This window comes from Anomaloglossus baeobatrachus, chromosome 4 (assembly GCF_048569485.1).
Source record: "Anomaloglossus baeobatrachus isolate aAnoBae1 chromosome 4, aAnoBae1.hap1, whole genome shotgun sequence".
NCBI classification, from domain to species: domain Eukaryota; kingdom Metazoa; phylum Chordata; class Amphibia; order Anura; family Aromobatidae; genus Anomaloglossus; species Anomaloglossus baeobatrachus.
In genome coordinates, this window is record NC_134356.1 from 340,456,158 (window position 1) to 340,465,306 (window position 9,149).

Genomic DNA, 9,149 nt, shown 5'->3' on the forward strand with positions numbered 1-9,149 from the left:
ACGTGGGGCTCACCATCCTGACAATACCAGCCTTCAGCCGTGTGACTTTACCATGGCTGGTATCAAAATTGGGGGGGGACCGCACGCCGTTTTTTAATTTTTTATTTATTTTACGGCACAATATAGACACGCCCACCGGCTGCTGTGATTGGTTGCAGTGAGTCAGCTGTCACTCAGCGTGGGGGCGTGTCTTACTCCAACCAATCATAGGCATCGGTGGGCGGGGGAAGCAGGGAATAGTAGATTGAATAATGAGCGGCCGGCATTTTCAAAAAAATTAAAGGCGCCGTATCTTTTGCACAGCTGTTACCGCGCTGGTGATCGGGGATCGGTAAGTAATGGACAGGGGGAGATACAGACCGACAGACAAAGGGATATTGACTGACAAACACAGAAAAAAGGGTTAATTGACTGACAACCTAATTAAAAATAGATTGACCGACATCGCTCATTAAAAAATGCACACGGACGGTATGTGTAGCAGACGGACATGCTATGTGTGCCGTCCGTGCAGATACGGATCCATTGATTTTAGCGGGTCCGTGCCTGCGTGATCCCGGAGAAAATCAGAGATGTCGACCATGTGGGAAAACGCACACACGCACAAACACGGACACACGTTCCGTGTGATTTTACGTGTGTGTGCCTGCTACCATAGGGTAACATTGGTCTCCGTGCCGGTACGTGCAAAAATGTACCAAACACGTACCGGCGGCACGGATGTGTGTCGGAGGCCTGAGGAGTTTCCCCTAGACTTGCATTAGATGAGGAAATTCTGCAGGTATTTTGTATTGGTGCCTGTAAGCAGCAGAAAGGCATAATAAATGCATGTAATCCGCAGCTAATGATGTCAGTAACAGAAAGATTCAAAAACAAAATAGCTTTATTTAAAAAAATAAAATCAAACAGATACGAAAAAAATATGCAATGAAAAACCGCAAGTAAACCAAGGTGCGGACATGGTGCATAAATTCTGCTGCGTCAAAAATGCATCTGAGCCTGATGGTGTGCACACAGCCTGACCTCACATGAGAGCCATCCCGGGGACCGAGGACACATTACTAGGCTGCTCCTTCATACCACAGTGTATGGGGCTATCCCATCAGAACAAGAATCGACGCTCTACGTCATGCTAACCCCGCCCTTCCTCTGGCTTGGCATCATGTGATGTGGCCATCACGTGACGGCGTCATGTGCCTCCCCGCACTCCTAACTTCCCAGGACGAAGCCGGGGCTGTGACGTCACTCGTGTCATATGACTTGCGGCCGCGCAGCGCTGTGCAGTAGCCGTCGGGTTCCGGGAGTCGGAGCGGTCAGGGCTGTGCTCTCCTCGTCAGCGCCCCGCTCTCCTACCGCAGCGCCCCAGGCGGCACCATGCTGGCCCTCATCAATAAGCTGCTCGACTGGTTCAAGTCCCTCTTCTGGAAGGAGGAGATGGAGCTGACCCTGGTCGGGCTGCAGTACTCCGGGAAGACCACCTTCGTGAACGTGATCGCGGTGAGGCACTCGACATAGGGCAGTGTGTGCACCCTCAGAGAGTGTGGCCCCCACCGAGGGCAGCCCCCACAGTGTAGTGTGACCCGCCACAGTGTAGTGTGACCCGCCACAGTGTAGTGTGACCCGCCACAGTGTAGTGTGACCCGCCACAGTGTAGTGTGACCCGCCACAGTGTAGTGTGACCCGCCACAGTGTAGTGTGACCCGCCACAGTGTAGTGTGACCCCAGCAGTGCAGAGCCCCCCCTCCCTCAGTGTAGTGTGTCTTGAGCAGAGAGTGTACCCTACAGAGACTGACATCCTTGTGGTGTAGTTTGTCCCCCACAGGGAGCAATCCCTGTGGTGTAGTGTGGCCCCACCTAGAGAGCGACCCCTGTGGTATAGTGTCCCTGGCCTCTTCCCCACCCCCACAGTAAGCGACCCCTGTGGTGTAGTGTGTCCATTCCACAAAGAGCGACTAAAGGACCTGCGTGGCGTAGTGCATGTTCTTCTTCCGCTCCCAGAGTGAGTGACCCCACTCCTTGTGGTGTAATCTGTGTGTGTCCCCCACAATGATTGACCCCCTGCGGTGTAATGTGTCCCATGTTGAGAGCAACCCCTGCTGCGTAGTGTGACCCCCACAGTGTAGTGTGACCCCAGCAGTGCAGAGCCCCCCCTCCCTCAGTGTAGTGTGTCTTGAGCAGAGAGTGTACCCTACAGAGACATCCTTGTGGTGTAGTTTGTCCCCCACAGGGAGCAATCCCTGTGGCCCCACCTAGAGAGCGACCCCTGTGGTATAGTGTCCCTGGCCTCTTCGCCACCCCCACAGTAAGCGACCCCTGTGGTGTAGTGTCCCTGGCCTCTTCCCCACCCCCACAGTAAGCGACCCCTGTGGTGTAGTGTCCCTGGCCTCTTCCCCACCCCCACAGTAAGCGACCCCTGTGGTGTAGTGTGTCCATTCCACAAAGAGCGACTAAAGGACCTGCGTGGCGTAGTGCATTTTCTTCTTCCACTCCCAGAGTGAGTGACCCCACTCCTTGTGGTGTAATCTGTGTGTGTCCCCCACAATGATTGACCCCCTGCGGTGTAATGTGTCCCATGTTGAGAGCAACCCCTGCTGCGTAGTGTGTCCCCCACAGAGTGACCCCCGTGGTGTTACACAGTGGGCGATGCTGTATAACCTGATATCAGTTGGCTCTTGTGAAATGATTATTTGTTCCTTCCTCTTTTCTTGCAGTCTGGACAGTTCACGGAAGACATGATCCCCACTGTGGGTTTCAATATGAGAAAAGTTACGAAAGGAAACGTGACCATCAAGGTAAATCCGTAAATCCTGTCGCTGCAGGCGGTGTAGATTGTGCCCCTATACATTCTGCTTATAATTGGGTTCTGCTGGCAGTGCACCACCCGCTTGTGATTAACATATTCAGTCTAACGAGCCTAAAAGGCAAAAAACAATAGCATTCTAGGCCTGCTATTGACTTTTAGGATTGTTACCTCCACTGGGGGGCACTAGAGGTCCTGTCCCCCTGTTCATTGAAGAGGATATTTGTATATATAAATTCTCAGAGGAGCATTGCATGGCCTTTAGGTCTCCTTACGCTGACTTGGCGCTCTCCTCAAGGAGGAACGTTCTCCTCTGTCACAGACCTCTCCCCTAACCAAATCATATCTCTTGCTTTGCTCTGAAACGTGTCTTCAAATGGAGTGTGTGGTTTGGCTTCTTATCCTAAGTCATATGGCAAGGCTTGGTAAAAATGTTAGTATTGACTTCTAGGATTGCTTTCCCCAGTAGGTGGCGCTAGAGCTCCTGTCTTCTCTGCATAGCCTGCTATAAGTTCATTAACTGGCAGCCTGATTAGTGGTCAGCAGATAATGCCCCCACATATGTTTCCTCTCCGGGCAGCCTCATTCTACGTGTCTACAGCTAATTATAATAATAATATTATTATTATTATTATTATTATTATTATTATTATTATTATTATTATAGAAAATATAGCGATTCTGGAGACTGAGGTCACTAGACAATAATCAGGTTTGCAGAGTCACTTTTCAGACATTTACTGTTAGCAAAAACCTTGAGACAGCATTGTGCGCAAACAGACTTCCTGAGCGTAATGGGCCCAATACACGAGATGATCTACACGCAGTGATGAAGTGCACAGTCTGTTGGGGGAGGGGTGGGAGTTTTGTTTGTTGTTGTTTTTTTTTTTTTTTTGTTATAGGGCAGGACTACCTTGTTACTCAGGGAATCAGAGTTAAGAATTATATTGAAACGTGTTTTTTTTACTTTTGCCTATTTTTTTTTTTTTTCTCCCACTATACACACGTTATACAGACAATATAATGTTGCCTTTAATGTAATATTAGAAGTTGCATTTTAGATAACGCTCTAAAATAACAAAGTGATGTGCCCAATGTAGCATATTCACAACAGACACACTACTACTACTACACACACTACCGCTAGCAACGTTTGTGTGTCACGGGCAAATCGCTGCCCGTGGTCGTGGTGCACGATATCGCTAGGACGCGTAACACGTACTTACCTGCCTAGCGATGTCGCTGTGGGTGGCGAACAACCTTTTTTTTTTTTTTTAAGGGGGCGGTTCATGCGACGTCACACAGCGGCTCTCCAATAGAGGCTGAGACCAGCCGCATTAACGACACGCCCACCTTGTTGTTGGAGGACGCAGCAACGCTGCTGTTCGCCGTTCCCGGGGTGTCACACGTAGCGTTGTGTCCTGCCTCAGGAATGACGAACAACCTGCGTCCAGCAACGATATTTTGAAAATGAACGACATATCAACGATTAGGTGAGTATTTTTGATTGTTAACACTTGCTCATAGGTGTCACACGCAACGACGTCGCTAACGACGCCGGATGTGCGTCACGAATTCTGTGACCCCCAACGACATCTAGTTAAAGATATCGTTGAGTGTAAAGCCCCCTTAAGAGAGAATCTGTCACCAGATTTCACAATTCAAACTGTATACATTATTAAATAGCTCTTTTAAATCTGAGGCTGAAGTACTTACTCTGAAGAGACATGTCAGAATGACTATTTGATACTGTTAAGATGAGTGTTTTGAGTCCAGCTATAGAATGACATTCATGAATCCAAGTGCATGCAATCTCCCCCACCCCCACCAGTCTGATGGCAGCAGCGTGTACCTTGTGGTGAGAGATTTCAGCAGGAAGGAGGTACACTGAGCAGCTGTCAGTAAGGCTAGGTGGGCAGAGAATGAAGGAAGTCTTCATAAAGGATTATTCAGCCCTTTCTGCCATGGATTTCTCAGCAGGCCCAGCCTTCCTATAGGTGTAAGATGTAGTCAGTAATGTATGCAGTTTGTATTGTGCAATCTGATGACACATGCTTGTTTTTTATTTGTTGTTTCTAATGCTAATGAGGTTAATACTGGGTTTTAACATTAGAGGTTTTTTTTATTTTGGATCAATTGATATTGATTACCAGTCAGCAGGATAGAGGATGTCTGGTCACTGGGCACCCACCGCTGATCACTAGAACAGGGCTGCGGAGACCGGACTTCTCTTGTGTGGTTGACCATAGTAAGAATGGCACGGAGGTCAAGCTGAGACTTGCAGCTCTGTTTACAGTCCTTGGGGCCGACTAAGACAGGCGAGAACAGTGCTTGGCTTCCTTCAACTCTATATGGATTGAATTGCCAGGTGAATGTTTGGCCACCTCTCCACCCAAAGTTCTAACTGGGCATGCACTGTGGACAAACTAGAAGCCCCGGACTCCTATTCTAGTGAGATGGGGCCGCTAAGCATTCAGTCATTTCTCACCAGTCCATGCAATAAATATCAATTGTTACAAAACCCCATTTAAGGGGAATGCTTGCTTTAAAGGGGTTATCCGGTCTAAATAAGTCTCTAGTCACTCTATAACAACTACAGACAAATGAATCCTCATTGCGTGCTCTGTGAGGATTCTCCATTGTCCGAGCCAGGAACAGTGGTCACATGTATGCGATATACATACTCCGGGCCAGAATCCAACTAGATGTGTGAGGGTTCGCTCAATGCAAGTATATTAAACGAGGCTGTGCCCCTCTAGTTGGATTCTGGCTGGGAGCCTGTGTATCGCACACATGTGACTACCGTTCCACAGAGTGACACAGCAGCTGCGGACATGTGAATTTAGACCAGACAACCCCTTTAATGCATTTATAGCATATGCTTGAAGAACGTCACCTACTGCACACTGATGTTTTATCACCGGCATGACATCTTGTCTTATTTTCTGCCGTGTTCAGCCACCCTGGACTTAAAAGTGATTCACTTGCTGGGTGTGGACCCCCACCTGTCTGTCAAAACCTCTTGTTCCTCATTATGGCCCTTTGGACATTAAAATGTGTTATTTTGCTCATAATTGATCAGTAATTAGATGTTTACACACTCATAATGTGCCAGCCCTAAATAACAACCTATATTATGGCTCAGAGCAGGCTCTCTGTAGCAGCTATAGGAATTGTGAGTACAGTCCTAGGATACAATACAAATTGTAACTTCGAGAACACAACTAATGCAAGGTGTATACGAGTCCTTCCTAGGAAGCCATTGAGGGGAGCCACTACGATCTGAGAGTGGCATGCATCATATAAAAAGTGCAAATTCACAGATTTATTCCAACTGTACTATAATAAAAAATGAGATTTTTAGCAAATAATTGATAATTTCTTTGAGCCACCCCTGCTACGTCACGGCAAATCTCAATAGGGGGGTCCTACTCTATATTATGTATTTCATGTGCCATGCGGCCTCCTAGATAGTTAAAAGCAGAACCATAATGGAGCACACATACCTGTAACCTGTATAGGAAGACATTGTAAGAAATTAATAATTTCTATTGCACGCGTGTACACACTATTTGTACATATTGCTCTTGATTCATCAAGACCAGCGTTTTTTTTTTTTTGTTTTTTTTTTTTGCTGCCATTCTTGATGATTGGGCGTGCTGGAGTCACACTCCCCCCCTATTCAATAAAGCGTGCATGCATGCTTCTTAATGGGTCAGGAGCGTCTGGTGAGCGGTGTGCACCACGCCAGCAATTTCAGCTCCGTCACTACATGACTGCAGACTTGTGCCCCAAGCCTCGAACACCCCTTTGAAAAGGAGTTGTCACGTTCTTAAAGAGTTGTATATTAATGCACTTAATGTTTAGGCTTTAGTAAAGGTAACTTGTTCATGCATGGGTTGACCTAAAATATATAATTAAAGGGTCATTAATCTTATTTGCTTCTTGTGATGTTTTGCTTGGGAGCCTCTGAATATTTTTGCATCTGATATCTCGCCATCATCTTCTGTGCAATAAGAAAGCATTCCAGGCAGGGCGTAAGTTAAGCTCTGAGCGCGACTTCAGTCATATGATAGTGATTTCAGATCATGTGCGGAGTTCAGATGTCCCTGGCATCAGATAGCTGCTTTAGTTAACCAACGTGCACTTTACATTAGGAAGTGTACAATGTAGGACAATGCGGGTTTTTGCTGTAGGCAGAGTTGATGAAACATTTTCATAAAATTCCATACACTGGTAACGTTACAAGGATTTTAAGTGTTAAAGGGAACCTGTTGCGTCCCATATGCGCTCTAACCTAGTAGCAGTGTGATGTGTGTGCTAGTAACCCCTTCCTACCCATCTCTGTGGAATAGTGTGTAACATGAATGTATAAAAATACGTTTTATTACTTACATGTTCCCTATGTAAATGATCAGAGACTGTACCTCCATGGGCGTTTGCATGCTTTCCGTGGTATCACGCCATTGTGGGCGTGATACCATGGATTTACATCAGTGACGTCACCGCCAGCTCCTTGAGATCCCGCGCGTGTGTGCGCTTACCATTCCCACAGCCTTCATATCCGGGTTCTTGCTTCTCGGCTTCAGACGCGCTCAGTGTATGGTCGGAATCACAGGAGTCTTCTGACCATGCGCAGTGCGTGTCTGAGGCAGAGAAGCAAGCACCCAGATAACAAGGTTGCGGGAGTGGTAAGAACGCACGCGCGGGATGTTAAGGTGACATCACTCATGTAAATCCATGGTATCGCACCAAGCGGACTAGAGCCTCTGCTAATTTACATAGGGAACATATAAGTAATAAAATATATTTTTATACATTAATGTTACACACTATTACAACACAGGGATGGGTAACTTGACGGGGTTTCTAGGCCACACATCACTCTGCTTGTAGGTTAGAGCTCATATATGGGACCTGATAGGTTCCCTTTTAAAGAAATCTGTCAGTCTTACATTTTTATCTTAAAATGGGATGTCCACTACTTGGACAATATATTCTAAATCTGCCCCCCTCCCTCAAATAAATAATAAAAATCTGCGACTGAAAAGGTGAAATCTATATAGGTAACTTTTTGTCATTGCGAGTGCAATTTTTCGACATACATTTCAAGTATGTGTTTTCTTCTCCTGAAGAAAAGACATAAAATGTACTGTGAGGTAGCGACCACCAATGCTGTGGATGGTCGCAGTGGAGAAGGATCCCCCTGTGATATTGAACTGAAGGTGTGACTGTGGGACCTGTAGTTCCACAGAACTTGGGTTGTAATTAAGGGTTAGGTTCCCTTTAAACTGTGACCAGTGTGATCGACAGAGCTGGAGAATCACATACCTCCACCTGTGGGTGTATCCGGTTGGGTTTAAGAGACTGTTAGTTTTAGAAACAGAGACGCCTGAGAGTGCTGCACATGGAGGATGTGTGCTGGAGATCTTTAGTCTGTGTGAAGACTGAAGAGACGTTTGGAAATCAGTCCAGGTGAGGACTGGGGAAAATACTGCAGCCTGGCTGGAGGCTGCAGGAAGCAACCACAGTGATTGTTCGCCAGAGTGTGGAGAATCCACTATGGACATTTAATTGGACTGGAAGCCCATGGTATGTGGATGTTATATTTTCCTTTTAAGCCAGGAGAGGCTTCATTGTGTTTTGGAAGTGCAGTTTATGTTGGTTACTAATAAACTGCTACATTTTTGAGAGACTGTGTTGCCTGTGTATGCCTAAGCTACCCTGCACCGCTGCAAGTGAGTGGAACGCCCCCAGGTTGCGGGGTGCAACCTTACATATGGTGGAGAATGCGGGCAGCAATTCAGGCAGCACGTCTAGCAACTGCAGAGGTGTTGTTCCTGTGGATCAGCCGGGTCCACGAAGGATTTTTTTCTCTACTGTCTACACACTGCAAGGAAGTGTTGCCTGTGGATCGGCGGTTCCACGAAAGTTGACGGTGCACTCAAGCGGCTTCCGGTGGATCGGCGGGTCCATGAAGGTCCGTGGGAGCTCAGCGGCCATGACTGGAGCAGCTTGTGTGGATGAGCTACTGTTAAAGTACCTGGTGCGGGTCGGTGAGCAGCGACTGCAGGAGATCGGCTGCCAGGAGGTAAAGCAGCATGAGCTGGCAGAGCGTCTGGACTTGGTGGCGCTGGAAAAGTGGGTACAGTCCCTTGTGGGGCCAGTGCACACACAGGGTGCTCAGAAGGATACCTGGGGCACCGAGGTACTGTGTGGTTTGGGACATGCGTTTTCAATGGAAAGGCCATAGCATGTACCCTCTCGGGACTGGGTTGCCCAAAAGGGGGTGGAATCCCATGAAGAGGTGGTTGCCCAAAAGGGGGTGGAGTATCCCATAGACAAGGGC

General features: G+C 47.5%; 1 protein-coding gene across 1 annotated transcript in view; it reads left to right on the forward strand.

Moving 5' to 3' along the window:
• The first annotated feature begins 1,213 nt into the window (after positions 1-1,213).
• LOC142301523 (ADP-ribosylation factor-like protein 8B-A) overlaps positions 1,214-9,149 on the forward strand; it is a 50,972-nt gene continuing 43,036 nt past the window's right edge. Inside the window, exons 1-2 of the mRNA XM_075342539.1 lie at positions 1,214-1,497; positions 2,712-2,792. Of these exons, the coding sequence (XP_075198654.1) occupies positions 1,375-1,497; positions 2,712-2,792 (204 nt within the window). The 5' untranslated portion in view covers positions 1,214-1,374. The remainder of the gene's footprint in view (positions 1,498-2,711; positions 2,793-9,149) is intronic.